Source organism: Dipteris shenzhenensis, chromosome 32 (genome assembly GCF_047967505.1).
Source record: "Dipteris shenzhenensis isolate YYH24624 ecotype China chromosome 32, Dip_SZ_1.0, whole genome shotgun sequence".
Lineage (NCBI taxonomy): Eukaryota > Viridiplantae > Streptophyta > Polypodiopsida > Gleicheniales > Dipteridaceae > Dipteris > Dipteris shenzhenensis.
This window is the reverse complement of record NC_141627.1, coordinates 19,535,465-19,562,994: the sequence shown is the minus strand read 5'-3', so window position 1 is coordinate 19,562,994 and position 27,530 is coordinate 19,535,465. Positions and strand designations below refer to the sequence as shown.

Below are 27,530 nucleotides of genomic sequence, written 5' to 3'. Positions count from 1 at the left end.
CTCACTAGCAATATGTATTGAAAAAAAAATGTATTCAATTATTATATTCTTCCTTGCTATATGAATGCTCTTAATGCATCCAAATTGTAGAACTACTTCAATACTACTTCTTAGTTATATGTATAGTAACCTCCATATGTATGCTCGTGAGACAACAAAAAGAGACCTGGCAACCCTGAACATTAGAACAAGCACTTGTGTTCCTTACCTTTCTTTCCAATGGGGGTCTTAATTTTGGGGGTGTATGCCAAAAATTGATAAACAACATTATTTGATGCATATAGCTTTATTAAATCGATAAAATAGGCATGAAAACATCTAAATTGGCTCTTGCCATTTGATTTGATGTATGACATGAGCCCATTTGGATTTGTAATTCCAAAGATACGGGGTCTTACTTTTAGGGCTTGAATGCCTGAAATAGGCAGTGTGTCAATGCGCTGCCTATTTCATACATTTAGGCCTCAAAAGTAGGACCCCATGTAGGACCAAATGAGGTCCTACTTTTGAGGCCTAAATACATGAAATGGGTAGCACATTGACAAGCTACCTATTTTAGGGATTCAGGCCCTAAAAGTAGGACCCCGTATCTTTGGACTTACAAATCCCAATGGGATCATGTCCTATATCAAATCGAACGGCAAGAGCCAATTTAGATGGTTTTCATGCCTATTTTCTCCATCAATCAAAACTGTATGAATAAATATATACATCAAGATATGCATCAATATATACATATGTATGTATGTATGTATGTATATATATATATATACATACATACATACATACATACATACATGTGTGTGTATACACACATTGTGTGCATCAATATATACATATATGCATCAACATATACATACACACACACACACACACACACACACATATATATATATAGATGTATGTATGTACGTACATGCATATATATACATACATACATACATACATACATACAGACAAACATCAAAAGTAAGACCCCATTGGTTTCCCATGTCATGCATTTTGTTGTCTCATGAGCATAAGAACAAGCACTTGTGTTCTTTACCTTTCTTTGCAATGGGGGTTTTGATTTTCGAGGGGTATGCCAAAAATTGATCAACAACATTATTTGATGAATATCGTTTTAGTTGATGGAGAAAATGGACATGCAAACCATCTAAATTGGATCTTGCCGTTCGATTTGATATATGACATGACCCCATTTGGATATGCAAGTCCAAAGATACGGGGTACTATTTTTAGGGCCTGAATGCCTAAAATAGGCAGCGCGTTAACGCGCTCCCTATTTCATGCATTTAGGCCTCAAAAGTAGGACCCCATTGTGTTGCCAATGGGGTCCTACTTTTGAGGCCTAAATGCATGAAATAGGGAGCGCGTTAACGCGCTGCCTATTTTAGGCATTCAGGCCCTAAAAGTAGGACCCCGTATCTTTGGACTTACAAATCCAAATGGGGTCATGTTATATATCAAATCAAACGGCAAGAGCCAGTTTAGATGATATTCATGTCCATTTTCTCCATATATCAAAATTGTATGCATCAATATATACATATATGCATCAACATATACATACATATATATATATATATGTATATATATATATATAGATGTATGTATGTACGTACATGCATATATATACATACATACATACATACATACATACAAACATCAAAAGTAAGACCCCATTGGTTTCCCATGTCATGCATTTTGTTGTCTCATGAGCATAAGAACAAGCACTTGTGTTCTTTACCTTTCTTTGCAATGGGGGTCTTGATTTTGGGGGGGTATGCAAAAAATTGATCAATAACAATATTTGATGAATATACTTTTAGTTGATGGAGAAAATGGACATGAAAACCATCTAAAGTGGATCTTGCCATTCAATTTGATATATGACATGACCCCATTTGGATATGCAAGTCCAAAGATACGGGGTACTACTTTTAGGGCCTGAATGCCTAAAATAGGCAGCGTGTTAACGCACTCCCTATTTCATGCATTTAGGCCTCAAAAGTAGGACCCCATTGTGTTGCCAATGGGGTCCTACTTTTGAGGCCTAAATGCATGAAATAGGCAGCGCGTTAACGCGCTGCCTATTTCAGGCATTCAGGTCCTAAAAGTAGGACCCCATATCTTTGGACTTACAAATCCAAATGGGGTCATGTTATATATCAAATTAAACGGCAAGAGCTAGTTTAGATGATTTTCATGTCCATTTTCTCCATATATCAAAATTGTATGCATCAATATATACATATATGCATCAACATATACATACATATATATATATATATATATATATATATATATATATATATAGATGTATGTATGTACGTACATGCATATATATACATACATACATACATACATACATACAAACATCAAAAGTAAGACCCCATTGGTTTCCCATGTCATGCATTTTGTTGTCTCATGAGCATAAGAACAAGCACTTGTGTTCTTTACCTTTCTTTGCAATGGGGGTCTTGATTTTCGGGGGGTATGCAAAAAATTGATCAACAACATTATTTGATGAATATAGTTTTAGTTGATGGAGAAAATGGACATGAAAACCATCTAAACTGGATCTTGCCATTCGATTTGATATATGACATGACCCCATTTGGATATGCAAGTCCAAAGATACGGGGTACTACTTTTAGGGCCTGAATGCCTAAAATAGGAAGCGCGTTAACGCGCTGTCTATTTCATGCATTTAGGCCTCAAAACTAGGATCCCATTGTGTTGCCAATGGGGTCCTACTTTTGAGGCCTAAATGCATGAAATAGGTAGCACGTTAACGCACTGCCTATTTAGGCATTCAGGCCCTAAAAGTAGGACCCCATATCTTTGGACTTACAAATCCAAATAGGATCATGTCATATATCAAATCGAATGACAAGAACCAATTTAGATGGTTTTCATCTCCATTTTCTCCATATATCAAAATTGTATGCATCAATATATACATCAATATATACATATATGCATCAACATATACATATACACATATACATACATACATACATACATACATACATACATAGACACACACACATACATACATACATACATACATACACACACACACACACACACACACACACACACACACACACACACACACACACACACACACACATATATATATATGTATGTATGCATGTATGTATGTACATACATACATACAAACATCAAAAGTAAGACCCCATTGGTTGCCTATGTCATGCATTTTGTTGTCTCATGAGCATAAGAACAAGCACTTGTGTTCCTTACCTTTCTTTGCAATGGGGGTCTTGATTTTGGTGGGGTATGCCAAAAATTGATCAACAACATTATTTGATGCATATAGTTTAGTATTTTTAGTACACATACATACATACATGTGTGTGTGTGTGTACATACATACATGGATGCATGCATGCATGCATACATACATACATACATACATACATACATATTGATGCATATAGTTTTACTAGATGGGGAAAATAGGCCCCACTCCAATTTTTGTGGAGAGACACAACTAGACAAATAGAGCAAGTCCAAGGGGTTGCTAGGGACACCCCCCCAGCAAATGGAGATGTCTGGTATGCAATTTTAGCACCAATTTTGGGATGTAAGCTACATAGTCATGTCGAAAAAAAGTTGTCAATTCTTGCATTAAATGTAGGGTGGTGAATATATCCTATTCTGTCATGGGGCCGGAGAAGACGGAGGCAAAAAATTGAACCTCCAAAAAGACTTCTTTTACCAGTCTATGGGGACCGGCTCTTACTAGTGTTGAGAGTGGACAAGACAGCTACCATTGGTGTGATATGGGAATCTCCCAGTCTGCAATTTTAGCACCAAGTTTGAGATGTAAACTACATAGTCAAGTCCAAAAAAGTTGTGTCAATTCTTGCATTAAATGTAGGGTGATGAATATATCCTATTTTATCATGGGGCCTGTAGAAGACGGAGGGAAAAAATTGAACCTCCAAAAAGACTTCTTTTACCGGTCTATGGGGCCTAGCTCTTACTAGCATTGAGAGTGGACAAGATAGCTACCGCTGGTGTGATATGGGAATCTCCAAGTCTCAAGTTTTGGGGTACATGAAATTAGATCATGCTAACGGTAACTCTAAGAGGTTCCAAAGGTAGGCAACATTCTTCATCATAGCTAACTCAAATGCAAGGCAGTGAAAATGCTAGGAGAGTTGCTAGGTAGCATTGATTTTGGGAAGGGATATGATGATACTTTGTTGTGTTATGTAGGATATTAATTTCCATTAAATTTGGGACATGTTAGATATAACTTCATAAAATCCTAAGTCATGAAATTAATACATTACAAGTTCAAGCATAAATAATAGTCGTGAAGTTAATGCATTAAATATTCAAGCCTAAAGAAGAATTAATCAAGACCTAATGCACCGTACCAGAGACTTTGACCTTACCCTCATTCCATAGACTTGCCAACATAAGGCCAAAATTTTCATTCTTAAGAATATGTGAAAAGACCTTACATTTGGCCCACTTTTGGCGAAAAAATTTCATTCTAAAGAAAGGTGGAGTGAAATTGTGTTTGATAAATACAAATCAATGCTCAAGTTTGGACATAAATAAAGGTATTTTTTTGAAGATATTGGAACACATGAGGGAAATAATATTGAAGATACATGAATTTTTAGACATACTATTAAAGACAAATGAGCATATAATGGATGAAATCCTATTGATGATACATGAATTTTCAATAGAACTGTTATTCAAAGATTTGATGGATTGAATGTAGCTTTAATACATTATCCCTTTTACAAGGGTGTTTGATTTTGAGGCTTGAAACATAAGAATGAATCTGTGTTGAAGCCTAGTGGTTTGTTAAGGATATGTGAAACTTAAAGTAAAAGTACTTACAATGGAAGGGATTATATCAAGATCCTATTAAGGACATGTGAACATATAGTAGAATAATTCTACATAAAATCAGTGGATCAAACTTAATGGCTCAAAAGCAAAAAAGGATGATGGTGCAACCTAGGGGCTACTCTACGGCACTATGGCAGCAATCTTTGTAGTTACTATCAAAGGTAGTGTAACTTTTTTGTCAAGGAAAGAGACGCGAACCACTCCACATGACCTAGATCTGTATGACCTAGGTTGCACCGACTTGTTTCTTTCATGGATAAAAAGTGACCCTTAGGTGATGCTATAGCACTCCCTTTTTTGGTCCATTATTATAGCACAATTGGGGCCTTTTGACCTAATACTAGCTACCCATCAAATATTTGTTGTAGATGTTAGGGGTAATTACCAAACTACTAGTGGTAGTTTTATCACCACCATTAGTAATTTTATTTGAGTGTTCCTTAAAGGTAGTTCTCCTACTACTACATACAATATTACCAATAGTAGTCCTAATCCCAATGATAGTACACATAATATTATTACGACCATCCAACTTTAATCATCATTATATCTATAAATGCATATATATAGGTCTATCTATATCTATACCTATTTATTCCTCATCCAATATGTTTGCATTTATTTTTGGTGCTTTGATTACTTTGAAACTAAAGATAATGTGATTTCATTATTGTTTGCATTCTTGTCAAACATGAGGAGCTGGAATGCATAAGAGATGGGAGGCACATTATAATTTCTGTGCAGATTTGAGCCATTGAATAGCCTATTGATTTTGATTGTTTTCTTTCTTATTAAATCCTTAATTTGGTTATTTCACACCGAACATCGCCATATCAATTCATATTTTTTTTGTTCTAGTAACGTCCTATCGTAGCATAGTCTAGGGTTGATCATACAAGATAAATGGGTGCTCACATTTAATATATTTTTGAGAGTCAGAGGATAGTGGATGTAGACTACAAAATCATCACTTTGAATAAATTTGGCAAGATTCTTATGATAGAAGGAATAATTTCTATTGCACTAACGATGAAAGAAAATTATCAAAAGGTTGATACAAGGCTCAAAATCACACTGGTGCTACTAGGCTTAATAGTCATAGGCTAGTAGTAGTACTAGTGTATTTACTGAGTAGTGTGCGTTCCTCTCCTCATTAAAATTCATAGTCTTCAAAAATTTATAATACATAAGTCAAAATATTCTAATTAGTTTTATCATCCTAATGTTGAAACTGACTTAAATTCATAGTCTTCAAAAAGGTATAATACATAAGTCAAAATATTCCAATTAGTTTTATTGTCCTCATGTTGAAACTGACTTTCTCTTCCTTCGTCTCCTATGAGCTTCAAACCTTTAATCCATTAATCTCTCAAATAGTAAGAATGGTCTTGTATTAAGAGGCGATGATATCTAAAGTGATCTACAAATACTAAGAATGGTCTTATATTAAGAGGTGATGATATCTCAAGTGTTATACAAACCATAAGAATGGTTTTGTATTAAAAGGTGATGATATCTCAAGTGTTCTACAAATAGTAAGAATGGTTCAAGTGTTCTACAAAAGTATTAGGTACCTCTTAGTGGCTGAAGGGAAGGAGTGATGATATCTCAAGTGTTCTACAAATAGTAAGAATGGTCTTGTATTAAGAGGTGATGATATCTCAAGTGTTCTACAAATAGTAATAATGGTTTTGTATTAGGAGGTGATGATATCTCAAGTGTTCTATAAAACTATTAGATACCTCTTAGTGGTTGAAGGGAAGGGGTTGGAAGTATGGGCAAAATCTCTAGGAACTACAGGATGGTTGCAAGAACAATTTTGAATGTCATAAATGACACTTGGGTTTTTCAACATACGGGTGAACTTTCATGGTTGATAACACTTTTAATAAGAAGAACCATTTTGAATGTTATAAGTGTTGATGCAATCCCATGCTATGAAGTCTACAGACAGTTTTTTTTCCCTGCATATGGGTGAAGTGATGTTTACGTTACTAAGTTCAACATATCAAGCAACACATTTGTTTTGATTATTGAAGGAGTTTGATAATAAGACCCATTTCAAATGCAAAAGATTTGTTGTATCAGTAATGGAATCCGCTTTGGAGTGGAAATTCGGTTTCTTTCAAACCCATATATTATTGTTGCATAATGTGAGTATGGCTCCAATTGGAAGTTAAGGTAGACTATAATTCGCAATATTGGTATAGTTACACATAGTAACATAAGTTTTATTTTCGAGAATCTTCCCAAATAGTGGTTTCCACAAAGCTATGTCGAATACCTCGATAAGGAAATTGTAGAAAAGCTCGCTCGCTTTTTTGGGCCTGCTCGCTTTTCCTCGCTCGCTCTATCGACTGCCTCCTACAAATCTCTTTGTCCAAGCATCATGCAACTAGATGTTTCAAGTAGAATATTTCAAATTATTATGCAAGCATCATACAACTAGGTGTTTCAAGTGGAATATTTCAAATTATTATCTCACTACACTTGCAAGGTACATGTAAACTGTGTTCATAGCTTGGTGGAATAGGGAACGGGAGGGGGGCGGGAGGGAGGACACCTTTTTCGCTTATAAAATGATTTATATGAGGGGGGGAGGTGAACTCTCCTACTTTCCCTTAGATTGGACCTTGAGCCACCTCACTTTCTTTGGCTATGATGTCATGTGATAACCCAAATGTGCATATGCTACAAGGTTAGATTCTGTTCATGATGTTGATAGGAGAAGAAACGTGTTGGTGACATTTTGCTTTCTAAAACTTTTTAACTTTGAAGGGGATGTGAGCTAATGGTCTAGATTTGTGCTCCATCAACAATGCACTTTGATAAGGGGGGGAATGTGCCTTTCCACATTTTTGGAGTGTCAAAACACGAGGAGCTATTAAAAAAGTAAACAAGAGTGTGTGTGTACGTGGGCATTGCCTTCTAGTACAATGGTAAAGCAAGCGTTTTGGGATGCAAAAGAGATGTCTTAAAGGGTGTTCGGCTATTAAAAGGCAATTTTTGTAAGATGATCTCTATAAATGGCACTTTGAAACACACAACTTTAATTAATTTCTTTTAAAATTACATGTGGAAATTCACAAAAGAAATTTCAATCCTCCACTATAGCACTACCTCGAAGGAGAGTGCTAGTAAAATTTCCACACACGCACGTGCGCACGCGTGCATCCACACCCCCACACCGACCCACCCACCCACACACCAATGGCCAACTACCGGGGGCCAACCGCCGGTGGCCTATGCTGATAGGTAGCAAAGGAGCTTTCCAAGGACTCAGGTGAGTGAATGCCCAAATTGCTTGAGTTGCCATTGCTTCACACAAGGCGAGGAGTTGTTAGAGTGGATTCACGTGTTGGCAAACCCTGGCAAATACATGCTTGGCATATATTCCAACCCCTTGGTGGTCATCGTCCGCACGAGGGGCTTGTTGCACCAATTGCTTGCAAATGCTCCCTTTGGGCTCCTATCCAATACTTCCTGCCTTAGTATACGCTCTAGGACAAAAATCACAGGCTTAAATCAGCCCCAGTATCAGAGATCCACTAGGCAGTGAGTTGGGTTTCTATGGAAGAGGACGATTTTTTCTTCTTTGAGCCTTTCCTAGTTTTTTCCATACTCTGAGAGCACCTTAAAGGCTGATGTTTTGTATGAAGTCTTTCAAGCATTAATAGAAGGTTCCTTTCTTTGTCAAAAGAAAAAAAATCAGGCCCAAGCCGCACCGGGGGTGGAGAGACGGGTATTTTCGTCTACATGAGGGCATAGTGTAGCTGCGGGGAATCTCGGGGAAGAATCGCAGGAACGAGTCCTTGAAGGCAAACCTATGGGGGGTTGGAACGTGGATGGAAGAGGCTGCCATAAACAAACACGTAGCTGAGCTTCTTGGAGAGGATGGTTTATTGAGAACTCGAGAGTGTGAACACGTTGAAAAAGTTGACTGCAATCATGCAATCATGACGACTCACGAAATACAATACTCACGTTTGTTCAAAGTTTTCCACGGTCAATGGCTCCTTGGATCTGCTCATCGATTCCTTCACAACGTGTTCAACTCGTGAATGATCAATAGCTCTACAGCAACCAACCCATTTCATCTTCCTTCCTTTGCTGCACTCCTTGAACCCTCTCCAGTCGATTACCTCTCAAATTGCAATCTGGGCGATTTTCCTATCTTTGATCCTTTGCTCAATATGACCGTCAAAGTCCACCAGTTGCTCGACTCCGGCCAGCAGCGCTTGAAAGAGCTCGGCTACAAGCAAGAGCTCAAACGCGACCTCTCGTAGGCTTTCTACTCTCCTTGTAACAATCAAGCTGATTGCGTCAAAGTTTAAGCTTTTGTTACGTGTGCAGGATACCATGCGCAATAAGCCCATGCCTACGCCGATTCTGACTGTTTTTGCTGACAGGGTGTTGTCCAATTTTGCCTTCTCCTTCTCCATTATTTCAATTCTGACGGGGGTAACGACTTTGTACAATACTGGACTTTCTTACGGAGGTCCAATTGCCATGACGTATGGGTGGCTTATCGCTGGTGCTTTTACCATGTTTGTCGCGCTGTCTATGGCCGAGATATGCTCTGCCTATCCTACATCCGGAGGCCTCTATTTTTGGAGCTACAGACTTGCTGGAAAAGAGTGGGGCCCCTTTGCATCTTGGATTACTGGCTGGTATGAATCCTTTAATTTTCAATACTGTACATCTATGCATGCTAATAACGGAGTTTGCTTCGAACTGATGAAGACCTTGCTATTGTAATTGAAAGGAAAGATTCAAGGGATGGTGTCAAACTGCCATTAAACTGCACCCTGTTGAACAAATCCAACAAAAGAGCGTCAATGCTTTATCGCTGCCTTTAGCTTAACATTGAAAAGCATTAGAGAAAATTGTGTGGTAGAGAATGTGCGGTAGAGTGCGTGTGAGTGAGAGGACCTGTGGAAAGGCCCTCTGCTTGGGGAAACAGTGGGCGGTTGTGCAGAGCCTTACAACAGAAGAAAGTTGTATATTATGCAGGTCGAGCACACTTTTACATTATGAGGTCTGGGGCCTCACCCTTGTTCTGAGTCAGTCAGGCTAGACGAGTTTACCAGCAATCAACTCAAATTATGTGGTCGTTGGCATTCATTCATACTGCCACCTGAATTTGGGGAAGCTATGCTTTTCACCAGGCTTCCATAGGCCGTAGGCTGTTGTTTCAAAAGACAACCAGAAAGGGATAAATCTTAGCGGGGTAAGCAGCATGTTCAAGCGATAAATTTCCAGCAAGCACTAACAAAGTTGTTTAGGAGATCCAGAGGGGCAGTTCTCTCTTGTTTCAGCCCTTACAAATTGGCGTCAAGGTTGGACATCCATAAGGGTGCTGTTATTGCCATATCTTCCTGCCAAGTTTCTTTTCAAATGGCTGAAAGCAATTCACATAACCGACAGTGAAAACCTAGTCTATCAGGGCAATGGGTGAGGACTATAAAACAAGCAGTGGAGAATGGAAAGCCCACCGAGGTGTATGTTGTCATGACTAATCTACCCTCTTGTGAACTTGTTCAGAAAATAGATATGTAACTGAAATTGCAATACAGATCACAACAATCTAGTACCAGCATAGCTGAAGAAAAGGACCTGTAGCTTGAGTGCAGCAGAACTTTCATTGGAGACCTGCAAGGGAAACAGCCGATTTTAAACTCACCTTAAACATGACCAGAACTTAGAAATGGTCAGCTCAATATGTCAGTTGTGCTAGAGCAACAGCAAGATGCATGAGAATTGACGTCAAAGTGTGCAATAACTTATCATCTCTTAAGCTATAAGATGTACTTGGCAGACCTTCGAAGTTACAAAGGTCTTGGTGCGGGAGCAGCAAGGAAGAACTTGAGGGACAGTCCCCCCTCCTCGAGCCATCGTCGTCTTGCTCTTACTCTGATAGCCTCAAGATGAACCAGCCTTCCCTGCGGTCTTTCTTTTTCTCGCCAAAAGGAGCTAGCCATGATGAAATGCGGGGATTTTGGGAGGTGTGTATATGAAAGTAAGAAAGCCCTCTATTAATGCAGCGTGTTGTTCGCAACTGGATGCCTCATCAAGTACATGAATATAAAGAAGCTTAAGCTGCTTGCTGTGAGACCAAGCTCCGAAATCAGATCCAAGCTTGCTTTTAAAACTTGGATGCACTTAAGGATCAACAGGCGCAACAGCAAGGGCTAACACCAAGCTAGAAAAACGAAAAAGAAATGCAGTTTGGTGAAGGACGGAACTCCATGCGGTGACCAAGAAGCAAGAGAGTTGTGCTGAATAAGTTTTCCTTTTGATATCAAGCTGTGGACACTTTAGGCCACGGGAAACCTGCTGGGACCAAACCTCTGCATGAAGCAAACTCGAGGTCGACCATACCCTTGGCACCCATTTGGTCCGCGTAAGCAATTATATCCCTCAGCTCCGCCTGAGGCACCCTATTCTTTAGCTTTTGGACCATGAAGACATGCATCCAGGTAGGCCTGGGGAAGACGTAAACCCTGGGTGAGTCACTTGGGTAACTTAGGGCGCATGAACCCCTCGAAAAATCCTGTCCTGATTGGTGTCAGTAAGAATATTCTGGGTTTTGTAATGATGGACAACTCATGCCCGAGTTGATTAACAGCTAATCAAAAATTAGGTATCTGGCCTAAATAAACTCTCTTGAATAGGGGAAATGGATCTTGAAGTATTAGGAGAAAAGGTTAGAACCACCTCTTGCTTCACTCTGTAAAAAAGTGTACTGAGTAATATTCCTCAAGTTCATGTTGTGCTTTAAGTCTCACCACGCTCTTGAATGCTCATTACTGTCTTGGTAGGATGAAGTGGGCTTGTTGTGATAGGCATTCCAAATTTATCAGTAAATTCCAGACACTTGTCTTTGACAAGTTAGATACCACTCTTAGTTTGAGTTCCTCGGAACATGCCCAGTCTGATGACCAGACATAAGTAGTAAACCAATTTTTGGAGGATATGCTTCGTGTTCATGTTTCCAAGAGGCAGTCTTCATGGGAAGAATATTTGCCCGGTTGAATTTGCTTATAATATCGCATAGCATTCAAGTACAGGTTTAATTCCTTTTATGCTTATCTACAGATTTCAACACTGAAGAAATCCAAGAACCTAAGTACTGGATAAGTTAGGAAATATCCCCCAGATAGTGTGTTCCATTCAAGATTATACGAAGAATTGGACAAGTTGCATATGAACTGGAATTGCCTCCTAATGTAAGAATTCATCCGTTTTTTCATGGCAGTCGACTAAAGGAAGTAATGGGTGCCAAGGATCTCAAGAACTTTTAGAGGTTGAAGATTTGATCTTTGTACCGCACACCCTAAAAGTATTCTTGGATTTCGTGAACGTCAAGCTAGATATAGGACAATCATTGACTACAAGATTAAGTGGAAGGATCGTGTAGAGGAGTAGTCTACGTGGGAGACATTGACTAACCTTCTCAGAGAGTTTCTAGACTTTCTTATGAACTCAAGGGAGTTCTTAGAGGAAGGGGAGTATGTCATGTGCATGGACCATACCTGACGTGTACTTAGGTACATAGGACTAGCTCGGTAGCCTGGGGAGGCTAGGAGCTAGGTAGGCGATTCTAGGGTTGAGTTGCAAGGCCATAGGACAAGTTAGGCTTTTTGCTATTTTTAGCAGCATTGGGCTCAAGCCTATATAGGAAACCCAGGGGTTCAGTTTTCAGGCGTGCAAGTCAGAGCAAGCTTAGCTCTTCCTTACCGGTCTAGATCGTGGATCGTGTTGCAAACGCGCACCTACTTTCGAGCGCAGCCCAAGGCTTAGTAGTAGATACAGGGCCCTTGAGGCGCCATCTGGTGGTATGGGATGCCGGGCTGGTTGGGATCTAGTTGGGTGATGTGCGAGAGTGCTAGCAGCTTTGCCTATGGCTTGGAGGGGACATCCTAGGCCTCCCTCACAATAATGTATTTCAAAATCTTGCATTAGCTCAGCCCATCTAGCCTTTCTTCCCCTCAAGTCCGAACCATCACACATATACTTAATTGAGTGATGATCAGTCAATATAACAAACTTAGAACCATACAGGTAGTGTCTCCAAACCTTGAGAGCATACACTACGGCATAAAAGTTCTTTTTCCATCGTGGGCCAACGGTATTGAGTATCATCCATCTTTTTACTCTCAAAAGCTACAGGTCTTGGCATATAGCTATGTTGTGACCTGTCTTAATAGAATTAAGACAATCTTGAGGTGGCCAAAATGGTCCTCTAATGTCCTGCTATATATCAAGATGTTGTCGAAGAACACAACAATTAACTTTTTCAAATAGTCTCGAAACAAGGCATTCATCATTTGTTGGAAAGTAGCGGGACCGTTGGTCAAACCAAAAGGTAACACGAGAAACTCTTAATGGCCATACCTAGTGTGAAAAGAAGTTCTTTCTATGTGTTTCACATAGATGTGTATTTGGTGATACCCCATACGCAAATCAATCTTTGTGGAATACTTTGCTCTTGCCAATCTGTCTATCAGAACATCTAAGAGGGTCACCTTGCGATCCCAAAACTGCTTCCCAATAAGAAGTTGCGCCTCATAGGTGTGATCACTAGGTGTCGGAGGTAGGTCTAGCTTCTGCACAAGTTAATATGAATAAAGTTGTGAGAACTGCCTGGGTCAAAGAGAATGTGAATCTTGGTGTCCTTGACCTTCCCGTAAGCCTGGAAAAGGTCATGGGTTGGATCCAAACAACGAGTTATTAAAGTGCAATTACAAGAAAGAGGGTTAGCAATAATTCACATAAATACCTATCATCATTGCTCGGGTAACCCCTTTGGCTTTAGTTCCTTGTTTTGAAGGCAGCTTTAGTCCTGGAGAAGGTGTAGGATTCTTTCGCTTCGGACAATCTGCCTTTGTGTGGCCATGCTCCTCACAAATGAAATAATGACCTTCCTTTTTCATCTTCAAGGTACAGAGGAAACGTGCCAGTTTGATTTCTTCTTGGAGGTGTTATCCAAAGACTTCCCGTCCTTGGTGCTGGTAGAATGTTGGAAGAACTTCCGCTTGTTCTTACCACTGGTATCTGAGGTGGATGCACCCTTTGTTGTGTCCATGGTGTCATCACAAATACGCGCGTAATTCATGGCCTCTTGCAAAGAAGTGCACTTGTTCTTGACCTGCAATTTATATGAATGAGGTAACCTGTCCACAAAGTTTTCGTCCAAGTTGCAGCCTACTGGTATTGCGATAATTCTTTCTATCCTAAATGGTGTGTTGCCCTATCAGCCAGATTTAGATTTAGATGCTCGTTCGGGAGAGACTAAAATGAAACCGTTTAGACTTCACAAGCAGTTGTAGCTTGAATGAAGAGATTTGGACTACTTTTTGATTAGCCTTCTCCTTTAGTGCTGGCCTTCGTCATGGCTGAGTTTTCCCTTCACCTCCGGAGTGCTGACAGAAACTCAGTACAAAGACTATGTATAAATGGATGCTCAAGTATGTGTGGGTGTGTGGATTTGTATGTGTGAGAGCATACTTTTATACTACGGTCTACACCCACTGTTGGGCGCTGATGACATCAGTCGAGATGTCATAGTAGCTAGTCCTTGCTATGCGTGATGGAGTTTATGGTTTTTAATCGTATGAGTGACTATCGTGAGATTGAAACTGCACTATGTGTTGTGTTTTTAGAGGATGAGTTTGGAAATGTTCCTGGATTCATCTAGGTATATAACCTGTCCACAAAGAATCCCAATTATGTAACATGACTCATCTTTGTGGCTCTAGTGTGCAAAGCCGTGAATTTTTAGAGATAGACTTCAAAGGTGAGGCTCTGTTTAGACATATCTAGGGCTTTGAATTTCCCTAGATTATCATACTCCTCCTCTTTTTTCAGGATGAAGACTTTTTCAAATTTGGTCCAGGTGGGGGGTTTTGGCCGCAACTCCTTCCACCAAGAGTAATGCTTTTTCGGGTAAATACCCTACTACAAGTTGAATTTTCTTATCATCAAAATAAGGGTGGAATTGGAAGTGCACTTGCCACTTGTGCAACCAAGTGTCTACCACTTCTATGTTCTGAATTTTTGATCTCCAGAATAGGAATCTGGTGTAATATTGGGACTCAACACTGAAGCTCAAGCATCCAGGTGAGTGAGTGCTTGAACTGTGCTGGTGAAAAGAGTAATAGAAGTTTGAATCGCTTGAAGTTGCTGTGTCAACTCTAGCTTATGCACGTTCTCTCTATTGAGATTCGTACCTTAGGTGTTGGCTCTGATGCCAACTGACACGATTTGCAAACAAGCACATAGAAACAACCATAAAACAACCACGAGGGATGCAGGCATGCTCACCACCCAACCATGACATCCATGACTAGATGTCCGCTCCGAGCGACAACTTGAGCTATTGGCACTCTGGCACATCACCCAACTAGATCCTAACCAGCTTGGCATCCCATACCACTAGGTGGTGCCCTCAACGGCCTTGAATCTACTATTGGGCATGGGGCTGTGTTGGAAAGCAGGTGCACGTTTGTAACATGATCTAGGATCCAGACCAGCAAGGAAGAGTTAAGCTTGCTTTGACTTGCCTGCCTAAAAACTGAACCCCTAGGCTCCTTATATAGGCTCAAGCCTTGTGGTGCTAAAAATAGCAAAAATCCTAACTCGTTCTGTGCCCTTGCAACTCAACCTGAGAATCGCCTGCCTAGCCCCTAGCCTCACCAGGCTACCTGAGCTAGTCCTGTGTGCCTAAAGCACACATCAGGATATGGTCCATGCACATGACACATAGACTTGCCGCAACTATGTCTTCTTCTTAGTACAATGATGAAACATGCTTGGATGGAACTTTTTATTGGAAGCCCTTGTACACATGTACTTAAATTTTGCATCATTGATGGAGCTAAGATGGCAACATAAAGAAGTGAGATAGAAGAGGATTAATAAATTTGGTGACGTCCTTGTTAGAAGTAGAGCAGTGAGGCTACTTGAGATACTTAATGGATTTTCAGACCTGTTTGTGCCGCAGTTCATAATTGCACACTAGTTGAGCATTCCATTGGCTCAAACCCATAAATCAATGCACAGTGGAGCATTTGCACTAATCACATAGCTAGGTAAAATTAACTCACGTATGTTTGACCTATGGGTGTTGTAGAGCATTCAACATAAGGCTATCATTCGAGCCTTCAAAGTTATATTATGTGCCTGGAGCACTGATTCAAGAAAGTTGTATGATTAGAGAGGAGCAAATAGTTAGGTGGAGATAGGGTTAGATAAAAGGGGTTAGGTAAGTACAAGGTTAGTTAATAAAAGGGGTTAGATAAAAGGGGTTCGGGAAGACCAGAGCAGGACGTGTTGACTGTCCTGTGCGCGCTGTAGAAGTACTAGGACGAGAGGCTGAAGGTCCTGGTTGTGAAGTCAAAGGTCTAGCAGCGCGTGAGGTGGTAGGAATTGGTCGTGAAGAAGGTCCAAGTCGGGTGAAGCTATGAGGTGCACCCGTGGATCTTTTTGGTCTTTTCTTTTTCCTTGGGCAATCTCTGGCAAAGTGCCCAAGGGTCGGCAGGACAAGATTTGTATCGAACAAAAAAGAGAATTAAAACGTGGGGCTTAGCTGAAGTGCACTACACCAGATTGTATTTTTTTTTCAAAATCCAGAAACGGTATGTGAAACCACCAAAATGACAGAGCTCAAATAGTTAAGCTCTCTTCTTTCTTGATGGTCTAGGAGAGAAACATATTTGCAGTAAACAAATATTTGACTTTGACAAAATTTCTATTTTGGCATGGCTATAGATACTGATGAGGACAGGGTGAAACTTTATAAACATGGATTAAATTAAATTGGATATTTAGCAATTCATATGGAAAATAATAGGACCAAAGAAGCAATGCAATATGATGTGGTAAAGCTTACTGGGTTCCCCCCCTTGCCTGATGGCTCTAGGAAATCTGAAGCTGCTGTTTATATTTATGATGCACGATAATAGAATAATGATGATGGTGCCATTTTTGTAAACCATGGAGAGTTCAGTGAAGCATGTATAATTCAAAGCAGCCACACACTGTTGACACCGTTTCAATGAGCTGAGAAGAGTATTGCTTTCAAGGGGCTTGGACATTTTTTTGTGTTTTAACACATTTTAAAAGGTACAGGGCAAAATTGTCACTTTTACATGTCAATCACACAATTTTTGAATTGTATGATAGTCCAACTTGCCCACTTTCATCCTTGTACAATTTATTGCACGGTATAGTGTATTATTCTCTCTCTCTCTCTCTCTCTCTCTCTCTCTCTCTTTCGGAATGTGATTCCTAAATCGTAAAAGTAAGGGACTGGGCTAGTCAATAAGGTTTATGTAGTTAGTTTATCTTTATGATTGCCATTGCCTGTGCAGGTTCAACATACTTGGCCAGGTCTGTATCTGGCAAAATCTTGAAAGGTTTAGGCAATCATTCCATTTCTTATTCCATTGAATTGTTCTTGTTAAGCTTGTCAGTTTTGGCTTTTCATGATTTTTGGAAGGTCAAATCCTTGTTCAAGCTACTACTTTCCGTCTCTTGGTTAAGAATATTGAATGGACATTATGCTGAATATTTTGACTCTCTCAAAATATAAATTTGATGGCCAATAGCTTTCTGTGAACTGCATTTCTCATAGACATCGTGTTGCAGTGGGCTGTTACCACAAGTGTTGACTATTCTTTGGCAACTCTTCTTCAAGTTATTATATTACTTAGCACAGGAGGTGCTAATGGAGGAGGATATATGGCATCCAAGTATGTCGTAATTGGGTTTCATGGAGGCATCCTTTTTCTTCATGCAGCTATAAATAGCCTTCCTATTCACTGGCTCTCTCATTTTGGAACTTTTGCAGCTGCGTGGAACATTCTTGGTAGGTTTTTCCTTCTTGATACCTGAATCTTGTCTTTCTCTGGGAAAAATACATCCTGTGTGTTTACCTTACGTTGCCTGAGATTTTCATTTAGCTGTTAGGTATTGACCTTCACAGATCATGTTTAATATTGGTAGAACTTGTGCTGTCTATTTTCTCATGGATAAAGACCATTTTCCAGGTGTTTTTGTGCTCATGATTCTTGTACCAATTGTTTCTCCAACAAGAGCAACTACAGAATTTGTTTTCCGGCATTTCAACAAGGATAGTACATATAATATCCACAGCAGTCCTTATATTTTTCTGCTAGGACTTCTCATGAGCCAATATACACTCACTGGATATGACGCCTCTGCTCACATGGTAAAAACTAGTGTGAACAACTTATTAAACGTAAGTTGAACAGCAATGAATGTTTCCCCCCCCTGATTTTCACATCGTTGCCCCTTGGCAGTCAGAAGAAACAAGATCATCAGACAAAAATGGCCCTTATGGCATCATAAGTGCAGTTGCCATATCAATCGTGGTTGGATGGGCTTATGTCATCGGCATCACCTTTGCTGTCACGGATCTGCAACATGTGCTGGACACTAATAATGACGCTACTGGATATGCTATTGCTCAAGTTTTCTACGATGCTTTTAAAAATAGATATGGATCTGGAACTGGAGGTATTGTCTGCCTAGGAGTAGTTGCTGTGGCTGTGTTCTTTTGCGGCATGAGCTCAGTCACAAGCAATTCACGGTATGATATTTGCCTCTATAGCATGTACATGTTTACCACCCTAGTTTTGTATCTTTTTGCTAGTAGAAGTGTCAATTACAAGACGGTCTTTTGAACGACTGGAAAGCATATGAGAGTTGCTCTTATTTGAATGATGCAAATGTGTAACGTGATTATTTCTGTTGCTCTTGAATTTTTTTATGTTTAACTGGCATTCATGTTTGTGAAATTTCAGAATGGCATATGCTTTTTCTAGGGATGGGGCAATGCCCTTTTCAAACGTCTGGCATGCTGTGAACCAGTGGGAAGTACCTTTGAATGCTGTATGGCTTTCTGCTGCCGTTGCATTTGTAATGGCTCTAACGGTATGGTCCTTTTATTATGTACATTTTAGATTGGAATTATGATACCACTATCTTTAATCATGACACTCCTCTTTCATTTGCAGTCTCTTGGAAGTTTGGTAGCTTTCCAAGCTATGGTCTCAATAGCGACTATTGGCCTGTACATTGCCTATGCACTACCATCCTTTTTCCGAATCACTATTGCTCGGAAGAGATTTGTTCCTGGTCCATTTAATCTTGGCCCATTTGGCCTTTTGGTCGGCTGGGTAGCTGTATTGTGGGTGGTGATAATAACTGTGCTTTTTTCTTTACCTGTTCAATATCCTGTAACAGCAAACGATCTAAATTACACTCCAGTTGCTGTTGGAGGAGTCCTTGTGCTTGTTATTGGTAGCTGGCTTCTAAGTGCAAGGTTTTGGTTCACTGGCCCAGTGGCAAATGTTGAGCACCAATGACAATCTTCCCTGATGTGGTAAGTGTATGTTAGGACTGACAGGTTGCTGCATTATGGATTAATGATTCATTTTATTACATGTGTTACTTCACCTAGCAAACTTTGACCTGCAGTCTCTTCTTGTTACTACCGCGAGGGTGCACATTCATTCTTATCTGGAGCTTCCTTTCTCATGGTAAAGGCCCAACTCCAAATCTCTAACTAGCCATTATAATGAGAAGCCTTAAGGAACTTTGGTTCAGTTCTCCTTTTGTAGGTGGGATCTGAGCAAGGCAAACATCCCATGGATAGGACAAGAACATTCTGATGGGCTAATGTATTTTTTTTAGTATATGCACTACAAACATTTAATATTTGATTTGAGAGGCACTGGCAATACAAAATCGATATTCACTCAGTGTATATGTTCATTTAGCTGTTACAATTTTGTTATCAACAATTATAGCTGTCCTCATTTGAAATGCGATGATATCATTCCATGTAGGTATCACAATGGATTCTTGATGTTTCATGCAATGTAAATGTTGATTCTTCTTCTCTTGAATGGCCATAAAATTGCAAACTTCTTTTCTCCTCATGTTTACCTGTCTCCTTCTCTTCTTTTTTTATGTGCCATCTAATACTCTTGTTTTCTTCCTGAATATCTTCCCAGGACATATTTAGATGTAACCCATGTTTGACTTTCTCCCTATATTCTCTTCTTTCTTGATGTGCCCTCTAATACTATTATTGCCTTGCTGAATATCTTCTAACGACATATTTGAATTTGCAAAATCAATCAGTATTGGACATCAAATCATGTGTGACAATGGGTGACAATGGAAAAGAAGGCTCGTTATACTTTGTAATTGCAATTGTCAAAAGACTACTGTGGATAACATGCATCGACTACGTTCTGGACTTGAGATCATTGTCACTTACAATGATTACCCATGATTAGTTAAATTGTATGTTTTGTGGGTACTTTCATGACTTGAATAGCCTAATTTTATCAAACTAGTATGCTTGGCTAGGATGGTTGAGTAAGACACAACTAACGGAACCATGTATGTGTACGCCACTCAGTGCATTATGAAATTGACCGTTTGTGCTATAAAAGTCCGTTGCGATAAAAGTTATTAATATTCAAGTTGCGAAGCTCCGTTTCTTTCATAAGAACATCCTATTCGAATTGCAACATAGGTAAAAGATTATGTGTTGCGTACCTCTCCATTCTCCAAAAATAAATTCCAAAAATGAGCTCGTACCAAACTTGTCAACCCTGATAGGTTATAGATAGATAGATATATATTAACGTCTCTAAAAGGCCAAACGGCCTATGAGACTAAAACAGTTGATACATTTGCTAGTGTTGTCTCATCAAAGAGAACAACAAAATAAATAAGCTGAAGGCTGAGAGCTACTAAAGGTACTTACAATCAGAGGGACTGCAAGTGACCCAAAACTAATGAAATACCAAGCAAGTATTTACTAAAAGTACCAATTGATCAGTATAGGTAGAAAGCTAATCAATAAAAAGGTTGCACTCTTCTTATGTCAAAAATCCCAATCATGGGTAGCTCTAGGATCTCATAACTCGGTGCCACACGCTTTCGGTGTTTGGCAATGATGGCACGGATCCGATGAAGATATGGGTGCCGGGCACAGGGTCCTGGGGGCCTGGGCCTCCGTGACCTGGATATGGCGATGGCTCGGTCCAAAATCACACCACTAGAATGTGGCAGTCTGCCTGTGTGTGATAAGGTGGTGGTGGCACCAGGGGTTTCTGATGGCGGGGAGGGCATAAAACTAGTTGAGGTGCTGGCAATGAAGAAGTCTCTGAGTGTACTTTGCATGGGTGGGGCTGGTCTCGGCTGTCTGTCTCCTAACAAAGTCTCTCTATGTCGCCTGAGCTCTGGTAAAAACAAACCCAAGCATTTTTTATCTTCGTACTCCATCACCCTACGGAGTGGGCCAAATCCCTTTCTGAATAGACAGTGGTATCTTCCTTGGATTTCATAATATACCGTGCATCTACATACGTAATGCTCCTCTGTCTCCTTCTCCTGCTGGCATAATTGACATATCCGATCCTGATGGGCTGTGTGGGTGTATCTCCCTGTCTCTATTCTCAACTGATGTGATGAGGTTCGAATTTGGCCAATAATACTGCGTAGCCCGTGAGATAGGTGTGTGTCCATGTATGCTGGCCTAGCTATAAGTTCATCTTGAGATAAATGAAGAAAATGGTTCTGGTAGTGTGCCATCTTCTTCCCTAGGGGCTAATGTGGTTAGGTTCTCTCAGTCTCCAACTTGACAATATCAGCTCTAATGATCTTGTTTCGGTCATGGCGAGACAAGTCTATCTTGGGACAATCCAAACTATATTGAAAGGGTGGGAGTGCATCCATTGTCAACTCATGCTCTACAAACCATCTCTGTAGCTGAGCATACCAGCACCATGTTCGACCCTCCTCTGCTAGCTGCCTGGATGATATCATAGCCAACTGTGCATATCTGGAGCCAGGTAGATCCCACAATCTATGTATGCAAGTTACTGTCTGGAACAGAGCCTCAGTCACTAGTGGAGCAGCTGCTAATTCAGCTCGTGTTATCGGATGTGGTACAGATGGCTTGCTCCGGATCATGCAGGCAATCAGTGTCACTAATGGCCTTTCCAATCTCCTCCACTGAGTTGCACCCCCTACACTGGGGCCCCATATAGCTGCACCATAAAATAGTGTGGGCACCACCAATGTCTCAAACAACCATAATTTTGTGCGTGGCTCTTGGAATTGTACATGTGCACACTGTCTCTCTAGTGCCCCCAAAGCTGCATAGCCTCTATCCAATCTGGCATCAATCGCGGCTCTCATGAAAATTGTGGACCAGAAAATATCACCCCGAGGTACACATAAGATCGTACCTGCTCTACTGTCTCACCTTTGAAAGTGAACTGTTGTGCTGAGCGCGTTACCCAAGCCTATGTAGTATTAAATACCATCACCTTGGTTTTCCCAAGGTTTACTGTTAGATCCCTGTCCTCACAAAAAGCTTGTAGCGCATCTAATGTCTTTGCTAATTCAGCTCGTGTTATCGGATGTGGTACAGATGGCTTGCTCCGGATCATGCAGGCAATCAGTGTCACTAATGGCCTTTCCAATCTCCTCCACTCAGTTGCACCCCCTACACTGGGGCCCCATATAGCTGCACCATAAAATAGTGTGGGCACCACCAATGTCTCAAACAACCATAATTTTGTGCGTGGCTCTTGGAACTGTACATGTGCACACACTCTCTCTAGTGCCCCCAAAGCTGCATAGCCTCTATCCAATCTGGCATCAATCGCGGCTCTCAATGAAAATTGTGGACCAGAAAATATCACCCCGATGTATACATAAGATCGTACCTGCTCTACTGTCTCACCTTTGAAAGTGAACTGTTATGTTGAGTGCGTTACCCAAGCTTGTGTAGTATTAAATACCATCACCTTGGTTTTCCCAAGGTTTACTGTTAGATCCCTGTCCTCACAAAAAGCTTGTAGCGCATCTAAATGTCTTTGTAATCCTTCCGGGGAATCTGCAATCAAAACTACATCATCTGCATAGAGCAGTATGGGTATCAACACTCCTGCTAGGTTGGCTCCGGGTCCTCCTATCCTGTTGATATACTCTGAGAGCTCATCAATGTATATGCCAAATAGTGTGGGAGAGAGAGGGCACCCCTACTTCACACCAATAGTACTCATAACTGCATCTGACAGCCCTCTAGGTGCTTTAACTCGGCCCATCACCGTCTCATACAAGGCATATATCCCCACTGTATCTCATGTGGTACTCCAATATCCTGTAGTCTTTCCATCAGCCTGGTCCGTGGGATTGTGTCAAAGGCTTTGCGGAAGTCTACAAAGCAATAATATATCCTTTTATGATGATGTTTTCCTTCCTCTATGAGTGCCTGGAGAGTCAGGATGTGATCCAAAGTGGTATAACCTCGCCTAAAACCTGCCTGTCCTACCGCTCTGTGTCCATGCATTGCTGCCCATCTGCTCAACTCCTTTTCCAAGATGGATCCATATATCTTGGCCAGGCAGTGGCCAATCATGATAGTCCTGTAATTGTTGGGCATCATCGGATCTCCACTCTTAAGGAGCGGTACAATGGTATGCTCTGTCCAGCTAGGGGGGAATCCTTCACAAACTGCTCTATTAAACACATGCACAAGAAGCGGTGCCACAATGTCCCGTGCGTACATGAAGTGCTCTCGCGCTAACCCATCATGATCCAAAGCCTTTCCATGTCCCAATCTGTCAATGGCATCATTGACCATATGCAATTTGAAGAAGGAGCAATATGTAGGCCTCGTATCCTGTGGGTACGGAATCGGTGGCCGTCCTGGTATATCATATAATGACTGTGCATAGTCGGCCCAAGCTTCTGGTGCTACAATCGGTGTACCAGGCTGTCTCTCTTGAAACATCCTCCATGCCTTCTTGCTGTTCTGTCCCAAGAATAATTGGTAGATCTCTGCCTCCAATCTAGCTAAGTAGGCCCGTTTCTTCTTCCGTATTAGGCGTGAGAAGATGGCCTTGGCTTGCTTGTGTGTCCGAGTGTTTGTAGCAACCTCCTATTGTAATTGTCTGCGCATCATACGACACTCATCGTCATACCAACTATTTTGTGGGGCAGTGCTGCAAGGAGGGGTGGATGATATTGTTGTGTGTGGGAATGCATACTGTGCTGACACATGTAATACCTCTGTCAAACCACGGGTGATCTCCTCCAGCGGACCATGAGGGTCTAGCATACTGATTCCCACCTAAAACCTCTGACATCTGGAAGTTTCCTCCCCTTGCACTGGTGTGTCTCTGTGTAAATAGCGATATCCGCATGCCTAAAAGAATCCTCAAAATAGCCTGCATCTAGCCCTCAGAGAACCATTATAGTTCCATATACTGAACCTTAAAGTCTCCGAGGCCGCATATCGTCATGTGGATCTCCTCACTGTGATGATAACTCTCCCATCTTTGTATACGGCCCACTTGCCCTGGTTCCCGGGCTTCAAGCACCTTTGGCATGCATTCCTTCCTATGTGCCACTTGTGCAGGAGTGAGTCCTCGTCTAAGTAGATCTTCTGACCTTTGAGGGCTATCCTTTTGGACAAAAATGCCTTTTTCCCCCCCATGTCCTCAAATCATAAAATCAAGTCCTTGGGCCGGGTGTCATCTTTTCCTACCCGCCATGCAGTAGCAATAGGTACACTTTTCGCCCCTATCTTCAATGCTAGTGCCTTCGCATCTTTAGTGGCATCCTCTTTATGTTCCCATCCCACAATTCTAACATGCAAGATCCGAGCCTTTCTCCTTGCCTCTTCCTCTAGTGTGGCATTCATGACCTCTATTTTATTAGCTGTTACTCCTCTGTTTTTCTTGACCACTTCAATCCATGGTGCGTTTTCTTTCATCTCATTGCCCACTTCTTGTGCTTGTTTTTTTGCATCTTTAGACACCTCGGCCCAAGTATGCACCTCTTTTTCAACATTTGCTTTCACTTTAACAACACTTGCCTCCACGGCTGCAATTGCCTCCCTTCCTTTTTGAGACTCTTTGTCCATGGCCGCAGATACATCATTTTTACAAGTCTCAAGTTGCGATTTCAATTCTGCCATTTCCTTATCTTTTACCGATTCCATGGCCCTTGTCTCAGCATTTACATAATCTTTCATTATCTTATGCATATCCTTTTGTAGCAATACTTGGTGTACTTCCACTTCAGCCCGCAATTTGGATTGCATTTCACACAGTAACTGTGTTTGCATGTTCACTTTCAGTTCTTGCATTTCAACCTTGAGCTGCTTTGCCATTTCCTTCTTGGCTTTGCATACTTCGGTTTCCATCTGCTTCTTTATTTGCTCATACGTTACTTTTGCTTGTGTCTCGACTTCTTGCATAATTTCCTCCCGCATGGTGCGCATCTCTGCTCTTACTAATTTGTACATCTCATTATATACTACGTCATCAATTATTGTATAACCATGAGATGCTGGAGCATTCAAAATATTGAAGAGATACATGATGGCGACACAGTAACAGATCCAATCCTCTTCTATTGCCTTAGGAGAAACAACAGTGATATAACTAATCTATAGCCTCACCCGTACGCGGTTTGTTGGCTTACAACCATGAAACAAAAGACTCCTATACCTAGAACTATGAGCAGCTACTAGCTACGACTTCTACAGGCCCGATGGCCTCGACAAAAGGACAGACTATTGCAACTCTTCATGTATTTGTGCAAATGACAACTGCCTCATCTCGACGCTACCAAAACGAGACCAAAACCGCCACAAGATCTCCACGCTAGATCACGCCATGTCTCTTTGCATGCACAATCTAGCCAATTAGTCGTGAGCCTCTTGCATGATCAACCAAAAAGATGGACATCGTAGTCCACTATTTTCATAGGCTTTATAGTCTACAAACTGTTGTGACATCGTAGTCACAGTACAGACAACTTACTCAAATCAAGGTCTCATAGCCTGTCTTTTGCATAGTTCTCGAGCATTCTCAAAAAGCCCAAACTTGATCCTTTTCAAGGTCTTCTACTATCACTAGATTTGCCTCCTCCTTTCGACTTGCTTCTGCCAAATGAGTGTTCTCCTTCGTCTTGGAAGCTTCATCCTTTTACTTTTTGACACAAAAACGTTCAGTATGGCTGGATATACTACAATAATAGCAAGCTCATCCTCCCTCCTTCCCTTATACTTGTCTTTCATCAAGTAAGCATGATCACCGAGTGGTTGTTCAGCATCTTCATGCTTCTCTTCACTCAACAGAAGCGTCACACAATCTAGAAAGCTTGCCTCATCATCAAGCCTTAAAATTCGAACTGTGTCAACATACTTGGGTGGAAGACTTTTGAGAAGAATTGCCTTCTGGTCATCATCCTCTACATTAGATCCCAAATCATTAAGCTGCCTTAATAAACTCTGTAGTTTGTTCAAGAATACTCCAAGGTCTTCTATCTCGTTCATCTTCAAATCATAGAGCTCCTCGTTAGGGGAGAAATGGGGTCTTAAAAGGGCCTCCAATTAGTGTTTCCTAATTTCAAGGGATTAGAGAGGGATTTGAGGTGTACCAATGAGAGTGCTCCTTTGTGTGGGGCAATGGTATGTTGAGGTGGAGGGATGGTAGGCATGCAAAGATCCCCTATTGGCTATTCCTCTTACATTGGGGACCACCCAAACCATCCTTCCCCCCCTTAACCCATGCTTGACCACCCTCCCATGTGCACCCACCCCAGATCATCCCCAAATCTCATTTATGTCTTTGTGGGCCCTTGTGGGCGAATTTCTCTTCTCCTTAGGTGTGTTGCAAGTTTGCCCCCTCTTTCTCTGCTCCTCTACTCTGGTCCAACTTCCCTCTCCCTCCATTGTGGGACCTTTTGGATGAATTTCTTTTGTCCTCTAGCCTAGTGCAGGTCTGTTCCCTTTCTCTGCTATTACGAGGGAGGCAGAAGCAAGCGGAGGACTAGGTGTGAGGATGAAGGCAGACGAATACGCATGAGTAGGAGTAGTAGAAGCAACAGGAGCAGGCATGAGCATGAGGCAAGAGGAGCTTGCATGAGTAAGAGGAAGGAGGAGTAGGCATGAGCATGAGGGAAGATGAGAATGGATGAGCATGAGGGAGGAGGAGGAGTAGGAAAAAGCAGTAGGGAGGGAGGAGAAGGACGCATGTGGGAGGAGGGAGGAGGAGGATGCATGTGGGAGGAGAGAGGAGGAGGCGTGTGGACAAAGGGAGGAGGAGGGAAGGGAGGAGGGAGGCAGGGAGAGGAGGAGGAGGAGGAGGAGGAGGAGAAATGGGACGTGTGGAAGAGGAGGAGGGAGGAGGGAGACAAGGAGGAGGATGGGGGGAGGAGGAGGGAATTCAAATTCGAAATTCGAAATTCAAAATTCAAAAGTTTGACTTTGGAGGATGGGGGGAGGAGGGAGAAAGGGAATTCAAATTTGAAATTCAAAATTTTGACTTTGGGAAAAGTGCCCCTTCCTTGGTGTAAGAGGTGTAAGAGATGGCCCCCTCCTAGGTGTAAGAGGTGGGATCAACTGGGCTTAACCCACCTAAGTAGGGGGGGTTAGGACTCCCTTGGACCCCACAAGAGGACTTGCATTAGGCCTAATCCATTTCTTAACCCATTCCTTATGAGGCCCTTTTGAGACCCCAATTCTCCCCTAATGGTTTGAGCAGCGCCTTCAA

The 27,530-nt window shown here is 41.3% G+C and overlaps 1 protein-coding gene and 2 pseudogenes across 1 annotated transcript; 1 reads left to right on the top strand and 2 right to left on the bottom strand.

The window, feature by feature from the left end:
* The first annotated feature begins 8,678 nt into the window (after window positions 1-8,678).
* LOC147880424 (amino-acid permease BAT1 homolog) lies at window positions 8,679-19,666 on the top strand. Its single transcript, XM_087370872.1, has 8 exons — window positions 8,679-9,190; window positions 9,318-9,578; window positions 17,283-17,301; window positions 17,560-17,779; window positions 17,961-18,142; window positions 18,234-18,523; window positions 18,738-18,867; window positions 18,951-19,666. Exons 1-8 carry the CDS (start codon window positions 8,970-8,972, stop codon window positions 19,299-19,301), a joined length of 1,674 nt encoding a protein of 557 aa, XP_087226998.1. The 5' UTR covers window positions 8,679-8,969; the 3' UTR covers window positions 19,302-19,666.
* A 1,142-nt stretch (window positions 19,667-20,808) lies between these two features.
* Window positions 20,809-24,085, bottom strand: LOC147880423 (uncharacterized; annotated as a pseudogene).
* Window positions 24,086-24,265: 180 nt separating this feature from the next.
* LOC147880422 (uncharacterized) lies at window positions 24,266-25,351 on the bottom strand (annotated as a pseudogene).
* Between the last annotated feature and the right edge of the window lie 2,179 nt (window positions 25,352-27,530).